At 51.9% G+C, this 18876-nt stretch overlaps 1 protein-coding gene across 1 annotated transcript; it reads left to right on the forward strand.

Annotated features, from left to right (window-relative positions):
- The first annotated feature begins 1875 nt into the window (after window positions 1-1875).
- Irx4 (iroquois homeobox 4) lies at window positions 1876-5796 on the forward strand. The gene is made up of 5 exons (XM_035439161.1): window positions 1876-1920; window positions 2391-2642; window positions 3420-3532; window positions 4273-4601; window positions 4991-5796. The coding sequence occupies exons 1-5, from the start codon at window positions 1876-1878 to the stop codon at window positions 5794-5796; spliced, it is 1545 nt and encodes a 514-aa protein (XP_035295052.1).
- Window positions 5797-18876: the final 13080 nt, after the last annotated feature.

The following is an 18876-nucleotide window of genomic DNA, read 5'->3' on the forward strand; positions in this document are numbered from 1 at the left end:
CACCTTCAACCAAGCTGTCAGGGCCGGCAGATTTCGTTTCTGGGAGGCAGCCTTGCAGCTGGGGAGAGGGCGCGAACGTCATCATTAATTAGAGGGTGGCCCTGGGGCGATTCACAGGTCTGAACCCAGGAATCTTTCGGAGCAAGTCTGCACAGCTCCGTGATGAGCGGCTCTGCTCCGGGCGGAGGAGAGAGGCTGGCCTGGTGGGCCAAAAGAAGTAGGGGCGAGCTTGGCCCCGGAAGATCCGCATGAAAGGCTGCCTGAGAATTTCGGGTGGCCTGATTCCCCAAGCTCCCTGCACGTCTTGCTCATCTCGGCTTTGACAATATTGCAGGGCCCAGATTAGTTCAGGAAGTCTTCAGAGAACACCGAGCCTCTCTCCGAGAGTTCTTTACTGTCTAGGCAGGAAGCTGTGTGAAGCAGACCTTAGGGTGCCAGGGATAGATGCCCAACGCCCCCTTCCCTCTACTCAGCCCAGCTGCTCGCTAGGATCAGCGAGCCTACGGGAAGAGCCCGGGGGCCTAGTTGGGAAATGTGCTCTTCCCAGCGAGCAGCGGCGTCTGGCAGTCTCTGTCTTAGCCTTGGGATGAGGAAGGAGGCCACGGAAGGCGACCAGAAGAGGGAGGGGAGAGGAAATGAAGCGAAGCCAGGCTGAGCAATGGGCTGACCTGGAGTGGAGAAGGGGGAGGGGCCGCCTCCAGGGACAGCCAGCTGCCCAGAATGGTACAGTCAACCTGTGCTAAACCCGGGAAGCCTCACAGTACCTGGCCCCACCGATCCTGGAAGTGCTCCAGGGATACACACACACACACACACACACACACACACACACACACACACACACACACACACACACACACACACACACACACACACACACACACACACACCCTGAGTTCAAGTCGCCATCAAAATACGGGCTCTTCTGGCAGCGGCTCGTTCTGAAACTCTGCTTGCTGCAGAGTTGGAAATGAACTGGTGAGAGGTGTTGCTGAGATTCTCCTAAACCTACGTGGTGAAGAAGTGTGTGAAGCGCCTAGGCAAGCTGCCTTCGTCTAGGCGTGAGGGCCATGCGGGGGTCTCAGGGCCTGCGTCCTTCCACCCTGCGCACTATGCGTGGGCAATGGACGGCTGTAGCCTGCGCCCGACTAATTTAACTGTTGATTACATCTTCACTGAAGACTCACTCGTGTGTCCCTTCATAGGTCTCATTTGTAATTGAGACTAATGATTACAGTGGGGTGTGAAGGAGCAGCTGCTCGTTAATTAATTTCTAATTAAAAGTGCCTTCCGTCCTCCGTGAGTAAGGAGAAACACCGTTCGTCGGGGGCGATATTGACTCCTTGGATGGAGTTCATTTGTTAAAGCTCCATGGCCCTCCGCCCTGCTGGCGCAGACATTCACTGTCCCCGCCCCGCCAGGCCAGCAGCTGAAAGACCCGCAGGTCTGCGGCCAGGCCAAGCTGCGGCGTCGGCTGACGTCAGCGCTTCTGCCGCTTAAAGCGGCGCACAACTGACTTGACAGTACGCGATACTCAGTTTTATATTTTGTCTTCCTTCCTTCCTTCCTTCCTTCCTTCCTTCCTTCCTTCCTTCCTTCCTTTCGTTTTGCAAAATATGTATTTCTGTCCCCACGGTGGGTCCAGTCGGTCCCAGATCCCTCTGGAGGGTTCAGACTTCGAAGCTAAACTGATCGCTGCGACTAAGGCCACTCACTTTCTGACTTGGTTAGGAAAGTTTGAGCAGCGTGTGGGTGAACTGACCACCTCTCGCTTCGCCTTCCCAGAGCCTAGAAGCCTGAAGGCCCCCCGGAGCAGTAGCTACACCGCGCACAGGACCCCAACGGCCCTTCCAACCTTCTTAGGCCGTGCCCGCCATGTCCTACCCGCAGTTTGGATACCCTTACTCCTCTGCTCCCCAGGTAAAGGGACTCCTGGAAGATTCTGACAGTGGGAGTGGGAGAGGGAAGAGCCACCACTGGTTGTCATTTCCCAAATAGCAGGGTCCTTACCTGGTGGCCCATTATACTAAACAAACACGTTCGGGGTACTTAGGGGTGCAAATATATATATATATATATATATATATATATATATATATATATATATATATATATGGGTGGGACTGAATTCCCTCTTGTTTAACCCATCAGACTTTGCCCTGGGGGACCCTGGGAAACACATGGGCCAGACATACTTGCTGAGAAGGCATACAGGGTCTTGGAACCCCTGGGAGGATTTGAACAGCTGTCTGGGCCCCACGTGGCCTTAGAAGGCAAGGCCTAGGCGTAGACAACAGGAGGCCCCCTAGGGACTCGTGAGGTCCTTGAGGGTCCAGCGCCCTAGCCTCTGACCGGGTGCCCATGCTTCTTTGTGGTCCCTCTGTCCCCAGTTCCTGATGACCACCAACTCCCTGAACACGTGCTGCGAGTCGGGCGGCCGCACACTGGCTGACTCCGGGCCTGCAGCCTCGGCCCAGGCGCCGGTCTACTGCCCTGTCTACGAGAGCCGGCTGCTGGCCACCGCACGCCACGAACTCAATTCAGCCGCGGCGCTTGGTGTCTACGGGAGCCCCTATGGCAGCTCGCAGGGCTATGGAAACTACGTGACCTATGGCTCTGAGGCGTCTGCTTTCTACTCGCTGGTAAGGGGACAATTCCCCTCCCGCTGCACCGCGCCTCGCCCCGCCCAGCCCCCTCAGTTTGTCAAGTCTACTTCCGCCCCGGGTGCGAGTGCCCCGGATTCCCTACAGGTTTGGGTAAGAGGAGGAGGACTTGAGCTATCTCTCCCAGCCCGAAGCCTCAGAGCACTTTTGCCCTGGCTGAGACTCAGGGTGACCGGCCAGCGAGGCCGGGTACCTAAGATGTTGCTGCTGTTTAGTTTGCCTTTGAATTCTGATTAGGTTCCTGGCTCCCCAGAGAGGTTCCTCACAGCTTCAGACAACCTCTCCCTTCTCACCCATAGTACACCCTTCTCCTCCCTCCTTCTCCCCTGCCCCCTCCAGACCTCACACCCTAGCTCCTCCCCGCTCCGCCTCTTCCCTCTTGCTCAAGGCCTTTTTCCCACAGGTTCTTTATCCCTGGGCCTGGTGACCCCTCTGGAGTCCTTACCAGTCCGCCCTCTTTCTCCTCTTCAGGCTTCTTCGAGATCTCTCTCTTCCTCTCTCCCTTTCTCACTTCATCTTCACCCCCTGGTCTATCCCTGATTCCCTACCAAAAGCCAGCCCAGCAGCCCCACTTGAAAGTCTCATCATTTGGGGAACTGAGTATTGAGTGAAACCAGTAGGAGGTGGGTTAGAGTCTGTGGGCCTTGCCGAAGTTTGGGGGAGACTCGGGGATCCCAGCTAAGCTAAGAAGGCTTAATGGAGGGTTTCTAGCTGGGTCCCCAGAAGCTGTGGCCTCAGACGCCTGGGTTTTTACAGAACAGTTTCGAGTCCAAGGATGGCACCGGATCTTCACACGCCGGCCTAGCACCCACAGCAGCTGCAGCCTACTACCCTTATGAGCCAGCTCTGGGCCAGTACCCATATGACAGGTGAGGGGTTCAGACCTCCCGCCCCCACTGCCCTTACAGTACCAGCTACCACCCTGCCCTTCATCACCACCACCAGTGCGCCCCCCCATGAGGAGACCAGAAGAGGGGGCAATTTCCTCAGGCAGGTGGTCAGCCCTACCCTGCCACACTTCTCATACTATTGGGAATGTGGAAATTCTCCCATTGCTGTGATTTTCAAGCAAATTGATCCTAGAAAGCTCAGTTCACTTTCCATGAAGGGCCTGAGACACCTACTTGCACCCCAAGAAACTCAGCCCAGATAGGTGTCTGAGCCATGGCCACCAGCCATACAGTGGGAATCAAAAGACAGGGTCCTTGACCCTCTGTGCCCAGGCTGGGGACAGACCACCACTGAATCTTTACCATTACCAGTTCAGCCAAAAGCCCTCGAACCTGGCTCCCTGGTTGCTCCTCCCCTCTGGGGTTCCCGGGTGCTGGTTCACAGATCCGTACCTTTTTATAGTTTTCGGATCATGATAGTAAGAGGGAAGCCCCATAGAGGAAATCAAAGAAATGTGTCTACAAAGTGACAGAGGCCATGACCTACTCCCTGTCATTTTAATGACATTATCTTCGCCCTTGGCCCACAAAAGGCCAGGCATTGCCCATAAGTGCAACCCACCCCAGGGAGGCACAACCTGTCCCTATGCCCTACGCCTGCTCGCTCCGCGTGATCTCCCGGGCCCCGACTGGCACCCCATTGCAGAGCCTGTCTCCAGGTATGGGACCGTGGATAGCGGCACGCGTCGAAAGAACGCCACCCGGGAGACCACCAGCACACTGAAGGCTTGGCTGCAGGAGCACCGGAAGAACCCGTACCCCACCAAGGGAGAGAAGATCATGCTGGCCATCATCACCAAGATGACCCTCACGCAGGTATCCACCTGGTTCGCCAACGCACGCCGGCGCCTCAAGAAGGAAAACAAGATGACCTGGCCACCTCGAAATAAGTGCGCAGATGAGAAGCGGCCCTATGGGGAGGGTGAGGAGGAAGAAACTGTCGAGGAGGAATCACGGGAGGAACCTCTCAAGAGTGCCAAGAGCGAAGGTGGGTTGGAGATTCTGTAATATTTAGGGCGGGTAGTCTCCAAAAGCTGTAGGGTGGCAAATGAAAAGCCTTGGGGCCTGGGCAGCAAATGATTGAACTGGTTTCCAGTCAGACCTTGTGCCTGGGGAGTGGAGACTGAGGTGGTACCATGTGAGCATGCTTAAAGTCAAGTTAAAAAGCATTTCATGCACTGCCGAGTCCAGATCTGCCCAGCTGGTGTTACTAGTTCAAGATTTGGGGTCCCTATGTGATGGAAAGAGAAAAACAGAGAAGGGCCTGGGCTATTAACTCGTTGAGAGTGAGGTCCCATTAACTCTGGTCTTAGGATAAAAGGAAGTTAGTTATGCCATCTTGTCTCCCTCCACTGGCCACGTGTTGTCTCCTGACAGGTCCTGTTGGCAAAGACGACAAGGAGCTAGAACTCAGTGACCTGGAAGATTTCGACCCTCTAGATGCAGAGACCTCAGAGTGCGATCTGAAGACTCCCTTCCAGTCCCTGGACAGCGGACCAGAGAGGATCCCTGCCTCCTCTGATGGCCCTGGCCCAGGCAAGGAGGCCTCCGCTACACTCCGGATGCCTCTTGGCACCACTAGTGGAGCTGCCATGGATGAGGACCTGGAGAGGGGCCGGAGCTGCCTCCGGAGCACAGTGGTTGCGCCGGACTCTGGCGCCGAGGGCGGCCCACAGGCCTGCGAAGCCAAACTCAGTTTTGCCCCAGCAGGGGCGCCGCCGAGCCTGGAGACCAAGCCGCGCATCTGGTCCTTGGCACACACGGCCACAGCTACTGCAGCAACAGCTCTGAGCCAGACTGAGTTTCCCTCATGCATGCTGAAACGCCAAGGTCCGGCGGGGGCATCCTCGGTGCCGCCGGCCTCCTCACCTGCAGTCCCAACCCCTTCAGTAGCCCTGGAGAGGCACCAGGACTCCCCAGTAACTAGTCTCAGAAACTGGGTGGATGGGGTATTTCACGATCCCATCCTTAGGCATAGCACTTTGAACCAGGCCTGGGCCACAGCTAAGGGTGCCCTTCTGGATCCCGGCTCTCTAGGACGCTCTTTGGGGGCGGGCACCAACGTACTGACTACGCCCCTGGCCTGCTCCTTCCCGCCCACGGTGCCCCAAGACGCCCCACCTTCGGGGGCCCGGGAGCTGCTGGCTACACCCAAGGCTGGTGGCAAACCCTTCTGCACTTAACACCCACCTGCACAGTGAAGAAGGGAACTGGCGCTCAGGCTGCAGGAGCTGACTCTGGACTGTTTTTAATGGGTGTCCAAAGGAAGGGGCATTTCCAAGCCAGCGACGCCAACCCATCTGAGGCAGAGGATCTGAACTCAGTCAAAGGGCTATGGAAAAACTCCCTCGCATTCAGTCAACAGGATTCACCAGATCTTACGGCCACCTGCGCCATCCCTGAACTCCAGGAAGACAAGAGAGCACTCTCAAGGCAGAGGGGAGGCCCCCTGAAGAATAAAGTTTACGTCCAAAGTTTACATGGAGAAGGCATTTGGGTTCTGGGGCTTGTTTTGTGTCGCTGTCTCCTTCTGAGTTTGAGGCATGCCCGTGTTGCTTACAAAGACTCCTCAACCTGCTCTTCTTCGGACTTCATCACCCTCAGCACAGAAAGCTCACCAACAACACTTCCACCGTGTTTACACTGTTGCACACTCCTGACTCAACAAAATTATGTTTTCTAAAATGTATATTCACGCCAGTAATTGCCTGTTTCAGAGAGAGGCTAATACAACAAAACTAATAAATCCTCATAATGGTGTTTGCATTGCAGAAGGAACACATTTCACAGCTGGGGTCTTCAGGTGTGGCCTGAAGGGTGATTCTGACCTCCCCTCCCCAACTGAGGGGAAAGGAAGAATGAGTGGGCTGACCCAGACTCCACCCCCAATAAAGTAGTTGCCAATCCAACTCTAAGCAAACCATTTCTGAGACGTTAAAGGCACTTTTTGAAGTTATAATTGGATGTGAGACCCCAAACTTTAAACTTTCCCCACTGCCAGATGCCAGAATTTTAAGCAAATAAGGGTTTCTTTGACTGGACTAAAGTAATATTTAGGCTTTCTAAATCCCCTGGAGTTTTGCTGTGGGGAAGGGGACATTGCCCTGAGGGCATCATTCTCTGTACCAAGAGGCTCTTTAACAGTTGTTGACCCCATCTCCATTCAGAGATGCAACCTGAGCCCCACTTGCTTCAAATTTAGCTTCACCCAAGTTCTGAAGACTCCAGAGGGGAAACCTTAGTATCAGAAGTCAGGAGCAGAGCTAAAGAGACATGGGGCGGGGTGAGAACACAAGGGCCTGGGTAGAGGGCAGACTTGACTCTTCACACCCTGCTCAACACAGACACTAGAGGAAGTTACTGTGGACTCGGGTACTCCGTGGCTCATCTTTACAAGGTTCCCTGCATCTCCAGGAAAGCACCTGCCCAACATCCAATCCTAGCTCTCTGCTGACTGTCAAGCCTCTTCTCAGGCCTTTATAGACTTCATAAAAGTCCCCAGTGTTCCTAGGGAGATGGGAGCCGCAAGCAGAGGGCTTGTAAAGCAGGGAACCCAGGGCAAGCTGCTATGGGATTCAGGGGCGCAGGGACTAGAATAAATTCTAATAGCCACACAGATCAGAACTGTGTATGCACCACTTTTCATTGCGGAGAGAAGGGCCTTTGATAGACACCAGACCTTTAATAGATGCCAGGGTTTTCTTCTGCAATCCTAGGGGTGGGACTAGACTGGAGCCTAGTCACACTAATGAGCCTGTGGGGCCAGCTTTGGGGACAGTTTACAGACCCCAAGGAAAGAAACTTACCCTTGCTGGAACCAGACCCCCTTGGACTGACAGTGTCCCTTGAGTTATGGTCCTCACCTTGAATCTTGGTTGCCAGACCTGGGCCCTTGCACACTGAGTGGCCAACTGCCCCACAAGCCGCAGGCCTGCCCTGGCCAGCACTCAGTAATTGGATTGTCCCGGCCTGCGCTGTCACCGCATTGACTTTCGCTCTCCTGGATGATATTATCGGGACGCGGAAGCTTGCCGCTGATGTGCCTGTCAAAAGGCTGCGGCGGGAGCCCCTGGCCTAGCAAGCGAGCATCAGCCAAGATAATTTGAAGTGAAATTTTCATTTTGACAGTAAACCCCTCAATTTCTAAAGGCTCCGCGCTTTGAGAGAGCGCTGGCAGGGGAGGCTTTGCGAAAAGCCCACGTCTTAGACTGAAAAGGGCAAAAGAACTCGAATTAGTTGTAATAGATAAAAGGGCAAAAATAAAGAGTCAAGGGTACTTGACAGTAATAGCGAAAGTGGAGTCTCAGGGGAGACACGTTGCTGCCCAAGCTAGGGCGCGAGGAATTTTAATGCAGCCCGCCAAGCGCGCCCCCACACAGCCCTAGACAAAGCCAAGTATTTTCAGCAAAAATTAGACTTCACAGATTCAGGCGAGGAGTAGGTGAGATAAAAACAGGGGAGTTAGAAATTCAAACTTGGACCTAAGCCTGTGTCCCGGAGGCGGACAGATTTGCCTTGGGCGCAAACACCCTAGGCTCTGATCAGTGCTCACTGCCATACACCAGCCTTGGCTCCCAGATTCCTCCTCTGTGGCGGTCAGAGGGAAGGAGATTTCTGCACTCGCCCAAGCTTGTTGAGCTGGGAAACTCCAGGCATGGTCTCTGGCACCTGCACAAGCTCTGGGAGGCCAAATAACAAGTTTCTAGAGCCCCAGACCTTGGCGACCCTAGAGACTACAGGAGCTTATTTGGATAAACTTACTACAGTGTGGATAAAGATATCAGGGGGAGGGGGCTCAGCCACATTCCAGGGCGCTGCGCAATAAGGGACACCCAAAGACAACTCTGACTTAGGGGAGCAGTCTGAAGGACGCCAGTCAGGAGCCAGAGTGATGCCCAAGACCAAGCGAGGCGCCTGCGCAGGATGAGGACTCTGGGAAGGCGAAAGGTCTGGGTCCCCCAGCGGGGCGCAGCGGGGGAGGGTTTCTAGCCGCGACTTCCCCTGCGGGAGGCTGTCAGCCTGCCCTGGGCGCCCGCGCGAGGCAGCAGCGCAGGGACGCGCTCAGTCGCTCAGGCGTGGCGAGCGCAAACACACCGAGAGGAGAGGCTAAATTAACGGCGCTCTTTACATAGAGCCAAATAAAACTGTAATCAGCGGCGCGTTACTTTTCATTAAGCGAGTCTGACAGCAGCATATTCAGACTCGACAAGGGAACAGGCGCGGGAAATATACGGCTCCCGGCCGGCCCAGTCTAAGATAATTCCTTAAGCTCCATTAACAACACGTAGCCGCAGGAAACTGGCTCCGGAAACCGTCTCCAAATCTAAAAGCTTTATCGACCCCCTCAAACGCGGCTGACGGCTCCATTTTTTTTTTTTTTTTCTTTTTCTCTCCTTTTCCAAAAAAAAAAAAAAAAAAAAAAAAAACCGTAAGGGAGAGACATACTGCAAGGTAATAGAGTTTGACACGACACCTTCTTAACTAGAGAGAGGCAGAGAAACCGGCCCTTAAATGATATTTAAAAGGCAACCAATTAAGATTTAAAGTGGTCGTCTCCTGAGATTATGCATGCGATTTCTGCCACCTACTTCTCCCCGGGCATGCCCGCCTGAGAGCTGTGGCAGAGAAGACAGCAAGGTAGCCAGCCTCCCAGCCCCCACTTCTCCCTACCATGAGGGAGGGGGAAGGCCAGTCTTCCTCCTCTGAGCAAGGCTACTCAGGTCCACCAGGAGATAGGGAAACTGTCTCCTAGGATAGGTCGACAAACAGCTAATGAAGAGAGGCTAAATTGTCTCTGCCCTCCTCCCAGACATCTAGCTACCAGAATGAACTGGGTGTCCTCAGCAACCCGGGGTGCTCTCTCCCCTACAGGCCTCCAGCATGGGGACAGAGATGTCGAACAATATCAGAGAGAAGCTGCAAGCTGTCCCAAAACCTCATCCTTCCACCTGGAGTGACCGAGGCAGGGGTGTCCAGCCCATTCTCCCCAAGTGGCTATTTTCTCTTCCCTTTAGAAAGTTCCAGTAGGATGAGTGGCTTCTCTGTATCCCCAGAAGCCACAAGCCCTGACTCTGAAGCCAGCTGCCTGCCTCCATCCTTGCTGACCTGGTACTATTGTTCCCACTGGTACTGCCAAGTGACAGGACTTAGGTCACCACAGGAGAAGTCAGCAAGGATCAAGGACTGAAAAGAGGCACTATGACCTCTTAAATGACCCTAGTCCAAAGCCCAGCTGGAAGGGACACTGAACAATGAGCCAGGAGGGAGTGTGTGGAAAAGGAGGAAGGGAGGAAGAGAGTTAGAGCTAGAGGGAGCAGAGGCCAATGGGGTGAAGGGAGGCAGAGGGGAGGAGGGTCCAGTGGGAGTGAGATTCCTCCCAGATGTCTCTCATCAACTTTAGAAGAGGTGCCTTGTGATCAAAATGCTTTTCCTTTTAGCGAAAGGACCTCTAGTCTTGGGGTGCAGGTCATGAGTCAGACTTTTACCACAGAAGTCCTAGTGTTCTAGCTGTCCCTAGCTGTTTACTGGGGAGGACAGGGTCCTAGGGCAGAGTCTCATCAGAGACTTGAGGAGTGACTCTAGCACCTTGGTGGCATGTCTGCTCAGAGGATCAAAAGCCAAGCAGGGTTCAGGACACCTGCCCCCTCCTACACCTTACTAACTGGAAGGAAACTCTCCCAGAAGAGGAATGTCCTAGAAGGGAGGACTGAGATAGAGTCTCCCAAAGCACCTGCCCTGTTTTTTGTTTGTTTGTTTGCTTGCTTGATGCCAATGCCATGGCCTTGGTGAAATGGGGATGTCCCTGAGGCTCTACCCATTGTCCTGGAGTCAGATGAAGAGAGAAACCCTGTGCTGTTAGCTCCACAGAGAGATACCAGCAGGCACACCGGTTCCAACTAAGCTGGTTTGTCTTTGCTTTTCAAAGGATTGCTTTATTTTGAAACACATCTTCCTTATGTACATAACCACATCGAACCCGCTGGTATAAAGCAGAAGGAGGTGTGCATTTAATACTTTGAGGCACCCCATTTCCCATCAGAGCACATTCTTCCTTTGTGAGCATGGTCCTGGATTGTTGATGCTCATGCTAGGGACTGAATGATGCTAAATCACTCCTTGTCCAGGACCCATATGCCTGTGCAGGATTCCAGAAGATTCCCTAGTATACCTCTACAGTGAGCACACCAGGGCCTCCGTTTCTACTGCTGTCCTGCCTTGCTCTCTCTCTCAGAAGGGATAACGCCACTGTGGTGAGCAGGAACATGCCTGCAGGTGGCTCAAGCCTTGGGTCTTGGTGGGTAGCGAGGACTTTTAAGAGACAAAGCTAAGGACAGAAAACATCCCCAAAAGGAGGCTGGTCCAGGCTCGAGGCCAGGCCACTATGACAGACCATTCCCACTTAAAGGAAGCACAGGACCAGAGGTGTGGAGTAAGTGGGAGCAAGGTGAGTCATTTGTGAACAAAAGTACAGAGAATCATTGTCAAGTAATAAGGGGTAGAAGCCCCAAGCTTAGCAGGACCGTGGGATGAGCTAGGCAAGAGGAGGCTCAAGTTGCCAAGCTGCCATGCAGGTGGCAGGCAGCTGGGAGTGGGGAGGGCACTGGGGCTGTTGTTTGGGTTCATTTGGCACGGGATGCCCAGAGGTTGAAAGAAAGGATATCAGGGGCTACCTGAATGAAAGCATCAGGAGTTAACAAAAGGACTTCAGGGAGAGGCATTTTCATGCATGATTTAACACCTCAGTCACCTAACCAGATGTGGCAGGAGAAATCGGAGCTAAGCTTTTGTGTCAGGAAACCTTCTATCCAGCTAAGTTAGTAAATTGGCAGCTTGTGGGATAACGGAAAATGGGGAGCCACCAAGTACACGTCCTCACATGGTGATGTCGAGGGGATCTCCCCAGCCTGGGTTCTGAGTCGTGAGCCCGCCTCCAAGAGATGGATGATATGCACCTGTGCCTGTAGCAGCACTTGCCTCTCCACGGGCATCTGCCCAGTGGTTCCAGGTGGATCCTTAGGGCTGCCAGGACTCTGTGAAGCCAGGCTCACTGCATCAGAAGGCACTCCATGATTGCCCAGGTTCCTGGGGGGTATAACCCCTGCCTACCATCCCACCTCCCACAGCATAGGCAAGCCACTGAGAAGAAGAAAGCAACTCAGCCTCTAGGCTGCCACGGGCCTCTGTCAGGCTTAGGGAAGCTCCTGAAAAGTAGCCTTCTATTACTTGTGCACCTGCACACACATGCTCCTCCATGTGCACTCTCACACATGTGCATGTACACTGTCCTTTTCATCACATTCTTTGTCTCTTCCCTCCCACAAGCACACACTCCAGCATGTGCACACTGGCACACAGACAGGTACTTGCAGGCTTCATAGGGCTGTAGTGATCCTACACTGCTCACGTTTCAGAGCAGAAGGCAGGGTCTGCTGTCATCTCTTTCACACCTATATCTTTCTTAGATGGTGTTTGCTTTGTCCCTAGAAACTGTGCCTCACTCTCAGGAGGGCTGCAGGGCTCACTATCACTGTGCCATCTCATGTAGAATAGTCCTAGGGGTACAGTGAGGGCCACCAACTCTGCCTGGCCCTTGACTTCAGCCTCATCACCTCCTAGGACTAAGTGCAACCCTCAAGGTCTTGACAGAACTTGGTCAAATTCTGCAAGGCAGAAACTGTTGCCAGCTATGACCCCTGCAGCTGATCTCCTCGTCCGATGTCAGGTCTTCCCCTATCGAGGCCATAGCAGGCCCATGGGCAGGGTGCACTGCCTATCCCAGCCACACAAGTGGTTCACATTCACAGTCTGACTGCAAATGAGACCTTAATTAATGAATTAAATAATAGAGTCTCTTTTCATGGAACATTAGCCCAAGTTCAAGATAATCAGCCTGAACATAGGCCCCAGCTTTGCAGGAGCACATGCCTTTGACAAAAGTGTGATTTATGTCACAATAGTGGGAAAAGTACAGCACACCGTGAGGTGTCCTAGGACCTTTGGTACACTCAGCACAGGTGTCTGTGCATATTTTGGCAGCTGTAAGTCTCTGGTTATCAGTTCAAGGCAGGGATGTTAAATTCACCTAGCTACCTGGCATCTGTGGGTCTTTTTCCATTCATCTTGAATCATATGTCAGTGTCCCTGGGCCCTTCTGGGAAATGTGAATGTAGCCCAGGAGAGAAGAGGTTGCCTTGCCTAGAGCATGAGAATGTCAGAGTTCAGGGTTCACATCTGGCCTCCTGGTTGATGCCTGCACCATCACAGTTGACTGTGTGTATAGTAAGGCACTTGTGGATTAGCACCGGCAGGTATTCCAGGGATGGGTACCAAACACCTGGAAATGGCAGAAAGCAGCATATCCCTGGTAAGAATGAGAACCAGAGCCTGTAGCATTTGGTCTCTAACACACCAGACAGCCCAGGAGTGAGAAGGTGTAAGCCACCCACAATGAAACCCTTTACAGCAGGTAACTGGGCAGAGAATGTTGCCATCCTACACACACACACACACACACACACACACACAGAGAGAGAGAGAGAGAGAGAGAGAGAGAGAGAGAGAGAGAGAGAGAGAGAGAGAGAGAGAGATGTAGACACTGGGCCTGCCTCCTTTCTCCTCTGTCCTTTACTCAGGATGACTAGTGTCTTCTTGTGGCACAGCTGGGTTCCTAGTGGCTGATGAGGCTGGGCTTGTTGCTTTTATTTTATGTCAGCTGAGGCTGGTAAGAGTTATCAGAGCACTTGCAACTCTGTACCTGTTTGTGGGGTACCACAAACACCACTTCAGGCTGCAGAGCCCCTAGGCTGGATGACCTTGGGACCTTAATCATATTTGCTGCCTGTGTTTGGGAATCCTTGGAAGGAGGCTGCCTGAGTCGTGTAATCCCTAAGGACTATCCAGCAGGCACAAATCCCCTCACACCACTTTCCCAGCCACACTGATCATGGTGGGGCTTTGGTTACACACACACATACACACACACACACACACACACACACACACACACACACACACACACACACCTGTTTTGAGAAGCACAAAGGTCTTCAGAATGGACAGGCAAATAGACATGCAAACCTTTTCATTTTCAAGCAACCTTGTTTGCTGACAAATTTTTCTCAGAGGGCAGTCTGACCTAGCTAGAGTTACTATTGCCGTGATGAAACACCATGACCAAAGCAACTTGGGGAGGAAAGGGTTTATTTGCCTTACTTTCATGTCATTGTCCAACACTGAAGGAATTCAGGACAGGAACTCAAACAGGGCAAGAACCTGGAGGCAGGAGCTGATGCAGAGGCCACAGAGAAGTTCTGCTTACTGACTTGCTCCCTCTGGCTTGCTAAGCCTGCTTTCTCATAGAACCCAGGACCACCAGCCCAGGGATGGCCCCATCCACAATGAACGCATCAATCACTAATTAAGAAAATATCCTACAGACTTGCCTACAGCCCAGTCTTATGGAGGCATTTTCTCAGTTGAGGTTCCCTTTACTCAGATGACTATAACCTCTGTCAAGTTGATATTAAACTAGCCAGCACACGGTCCTTGCGTTAAAAATAGGCTTTGGTTTATCAACCTTCCACAGAGAAGTTTCCAGATAATGGAGGCATCTGTAGGTTCTCACTGAAGGGTTGTCCTTCACTTGACAGGTGCTGGCCCCCACACCAATCCCTTCCCTTCTAGACCCATGCCTGCTGTTGGGTAGGTGTTGCTGTGGAACATAACTGGGAAATTATAGGGCTGCATTTCTGGGAGGGAAGTATGGGACACGGAGCAATCAACAGACACTTAGAAAATAAAACTCCATGTCCCTTAAGCAGAAGCTGGGTACATTAAAAAAAGGGGCACTAGTGTTCCAGGGGTTTTGTTTGTTGACTTGTTGGTTGTAATTCCAAAATTGTGCTCTATTTCACACATTGGTGGCTTCTCACTCTCCCTACCAAAGTAAGAAATGTTACAGATTAGTCTTGGTCCTGCAGCCTAAGATAAGACCCACCCAGATGATTCTGGGAATAGTATGTCCCTCTTTCCCCAACTGGGTGAGGAGAAAGGCCCAGTTAACTTCCCATCACACCCTGAGCCTTTTCCTGGCCCTCTCTGATTTCCAAAGCCCCCAGATGTTTACACTATCAAACACTACCTACACCGGGCATCTGGACATTAAGGGCCTCCCAACCCCCATGCACAGCTAAGTAAGAGAAGAACTCAGGGAAAAGAACAAATGGAACTATAATCCCTGTGTCAGAACAGCTTGTGCTCCCAAAGAAAGTCTAGAGCTTCCATACTCTTGAGGGCAAATCTTCCATGGAAAACTAGAATAATGACCTCTGTGGCAGTGGTCACCCCAGTGCAATTTAGGGCTGGACTGGGTGCTGGATATTTGCATCTGAGGTCACATGCAGGGCCACTTTCTCTGTGGGTGTACCATCTCCTGAGTGACAGGAAGGTGAGAATGGAGGGGCAGGCTTCAAGGCCATAAAAAGACAGGGCAGATGGGCTGCAAATATGACGATAGGTGTGCAGATATAAACCTGCTTGGTAGCTCCTCCTCTCCTTCCTCTTCCTCCTCCACCACCTCCTCCTCCTCCTCCTCTTCCTCCTCCTCTTCCTCCTCTTCCTCCTCCTCCTCCACCTCCTCCTCCTCCTCCTCCTCCTCCTCCGCCTCCTCCTCCTCCTCCTCCTCCTCCACCTCCAGGCCAATCCCCCTTGATTCAGTTCTAGTACTACAAGGTAAATGACAGAAACTAGTTTTAGGTGACCTACCAGCACTAAGTGCTAAATGTTGATCATCAAAGCAGAACCCACCTGAGCTTCCTGAGCTGATTTCAGGTAAGGCCTGAGACATACATAGATGGCACAGGGCATAGTCACAAAGAAATTGATCCAAATCACTCATGGCCTGTTTATGCCTGCAAGGCTGCTTTGCACAGTAGGATAGGGAAGCCAGTGTGCAGGGGCCTGGACCTCATGACTTCAGACTCTAAATTTCCATGATCTGCACTGGCCTGGCCACTGACAAGATCCTTATCATCTACAACCACATGGCTGAGATTTCTGGAGACCAGAATTCAAGCTGAGTCTATGGCGGGTTACATCTCAGCACACCAGATACCAGAGTAGCAGACACAGAGTTTCAGGAAGCAGGTGTGGCACTGGGAGAGAGAAAGGCCACAGTGAGAGCCTGGGGCTCTCAGCCCTTCCTGGCGTTTATTACTGCTCTCTCCCTGACACCCTGCTTGCCTGGAAGAACTGGTTCCACTATGGTCTCCTAGAAGACCACAAGTTTTCAAACCAGCGGACAGGAGCAAACTGGCCCAAGAAGAGCCACACAAGAGGACACCTAAGATGCCCCTGCACTGCTGTAGTCTCTTTTCTCACAGGGTCCATATGTTCACTGACTTGTCTTAGGAATACAGAAAATTGGATCCCTGGGACACTTAGAGGAGGAGAGGGTGCAAAATGCCTGGGATTCAGGGTTCTCTGGGCTTTTTTTTTTTTAATTTAACATTTTGTGTTCTGTGTCTAAAGAAAAGTTATGGTGATCCAGATCAGATGGTAGCCTTATTTGGACACAGGATCAAGAGGTTATTCTGAAAGTGAGGTCATTAGGCTGGTTTCTTATAAGAATAGAACATGTGAACAACATATACACAGAGGGACAACGCTATGAGAACACAAAAAAGGCAGAATCTACAAGCCCAGGGGAGGGGGCCTCAGGAAGCTGTCCTGCAGTATTTCTCTCCCAGCCTCCAGTAAGAGGCTACAGCAACTGCAGTCTAAGCATCCAGGCGGTGATGCTCTGTGGGACAACTAGAGCAGATGAAGACAGGAAGCCTGACAGAACCCTGGGCTGGGTAAGAATCCTGTCACCCAATCTAGACAGCCCTTTACCTAAGTGTGTCTCAAATCCACAAACCACAAACCATCTCCAGATCTCACCACACAGACACACACACACTAAAATACACACAGAAAACCACACTTGATACTTAGGCACTGTACTGATACATAAACACAAATGTGTTCATAAATACCACACACGACATTAACGCATAAGCATGCATACATGAAGACAGTGCATACACATGTAAGCACAAACATCAATGCATATGTACATACACATGCTAACTACATGCCCCAGTGACCAGAATGTACCAGAACTCGGCAAGCCTCCCCCCCTACACCCCCCCCTATGAGATTAGGGATGTCCTGAGTCCATTTTCTCCATACTATGGCGCAGTGGGAAAGAGTTTGGGCAATATGGTAGTTCTGTGGTACAAGGGAAGGTTAATTGCTGTTTCAAGTGGCCCCATTGCCCCAGATGTCAGGGGAAATGCTTAGCTTCTCACATAACAGCAGTACAGCACCTACAGTCACTACAGCCAGAGATATAGGAAGTTCTTGGTCTGTTAGGGACAGAATTTTACAGCAGACACAGAGATCACAGGAAGTCAGATTTAGTTTAATCAGAAAGTGAAAGTAAGCTTCAGAAAAGATTGACTGTGGGAAGAGACACAAAAGCTCACCCCAAAGATACTGGGCTACTTGCCTGCCAGCCTGCCTCCTTCCCTCCCTTCCTCCCTCCCTTTCTTCTTTCCTGACTCCCTCCCTGCCTGCCTGCTTGCCTCTCTCCCTCCCTCCCTGCCCCACTCCCTGCCTCTCTGCCTGCCTGTTTGCTTTCCTTCCCTCCCCCATCTTTCTTGAGACAAGGTTTTGAACACTTAAGAATCTTTCTGTTTCTGCCTTCCAAGTGCTGGAACTGTGGGTATGAGCCACCACATTCGGCTCTTGTAAGAAGTTTAATGACTATTTTGGAAATGGGCTAAATATTTATGGAATAAAGTGACTCATTCCCCCTCTCAAATCACAGTAGATTTTGAGCATTTCTTTTAGAGCATTTCTTCCCATGAGTCTCTTGAAAATACCACACCAGAAGCAGACATAGAAAAAAACCACAGTTCAAATACTACAGTAATGAACCCAAGGTCTTTTAATTAGTGGCGTGTGTGACAACTGGGTGAGTGTCCTGGTGTGCCTTTGTTTCTTGTACAGCAGAAAGAACAAACCGAAGTTTCAAGGTTTAACCGCCAAGGAGCACCCTGACAGGAGACAGCCACTAAGATGCAGTTGCAGTGTCCCTGATTTCCTTGTGTCTAACTCATCGCCTAGCCAGTCCCATCCCCACTACACAGAGCTAGTAGCCACCACATGGAAGCTGAGTGGCCTGGTGTGAACAGCATGGATGGCTAAGGTGTGGAGGTCATATATATTAGCCATGTTAAGAAATGATTACCCACATGGTAGGATGCCCGAACGGTAAACCTGAACTCAGCTCCTAGTATCTGGAGTCAGAAAGTGTCACATGAACACTTAGGTCTTGCTACCTCCATTGGAGGTCTGCCAACCACTCTGGATGATGAGTCCCACAAGCTACCCCTCAGGTGGAGGCTCCTGTGTTCCACAGCTACCATCCCCTGTGCCTGCCATCATCTGTCTCTTATAAATGCACTACTCAGCCCCATGGAACAGTTCCACCGTCCTGGTAAATGGGACCTTTAGTGGATCCATGCAAGGGCCCCAATCTAGGGGCTTTACCTACAGTGCTCTGTCCAGGTGTCCACAACCATGGCTGGCACCAGCCGTCATTTGATGCTGCCCTCTTATGTCCCTGCCCATCTGCTCTGTCCTGTTCCAGCCCCGTGCCCGTAATTACGCTCCCTGAGCACTGCCTGTCCAAGTTGAAACTCTCATCCGCACTTTCAGCTGCCACTCTGGTCTCCCTGAAGAGTCGGATTTGAGCTCCTTAGGGTTCTTTTCCTGGCCCACACAGAGTGGTGTTCATATGGAATCAGGGAGGAGGGACAGGGATGGGGACAGGTGAGTACTGTCCACTTGGGCAGGAAGAAGGTCACGTCTTCCACTGGGCCTGCTCCTTTGTGCTAGTAGCTGCCCACAGCTGTGGCCTCATGTTCTCTCAGTTGTGCATGTGTGATTAAAGATTGTCTCCTGAGTGTGTGTGTACATGTAAATCCACAGAGAAGGCCCTGCCAGGGAGAAGTGAGAACCATCAATTTCTCTTGGGTGAAGCTGGTCTGTGTTGGCTTAAAACAGAACAGTTGCCTGGAGCAGCCACTGTGAACAAAGAGGTAAGGACAAAGCTTGATGGGGTCCAATCTCTCCATGACCTCCCCATCCTCAGTTTTCCTCTATTCTTGGCAACACGGATCAGCTGGGCTCTACAGGGTGGCTAAGAGAAAATTGAC

This window comes from Cricetulus griseus, chromosome 2 (genome assembly GCF_003668045.3).
Source record: "Cricetulus griseus strain 17A/GY chromosome 2, alternate assembly CriGri-PICRH-1.0, whole genome shotgun sequence".
Taxonomy (NCBI): Eukaryota; Metazoa; Chordata; class Mammalia; order Rodentia; family Cricetidae; genus Cricetulus; species Cricetulus griseus.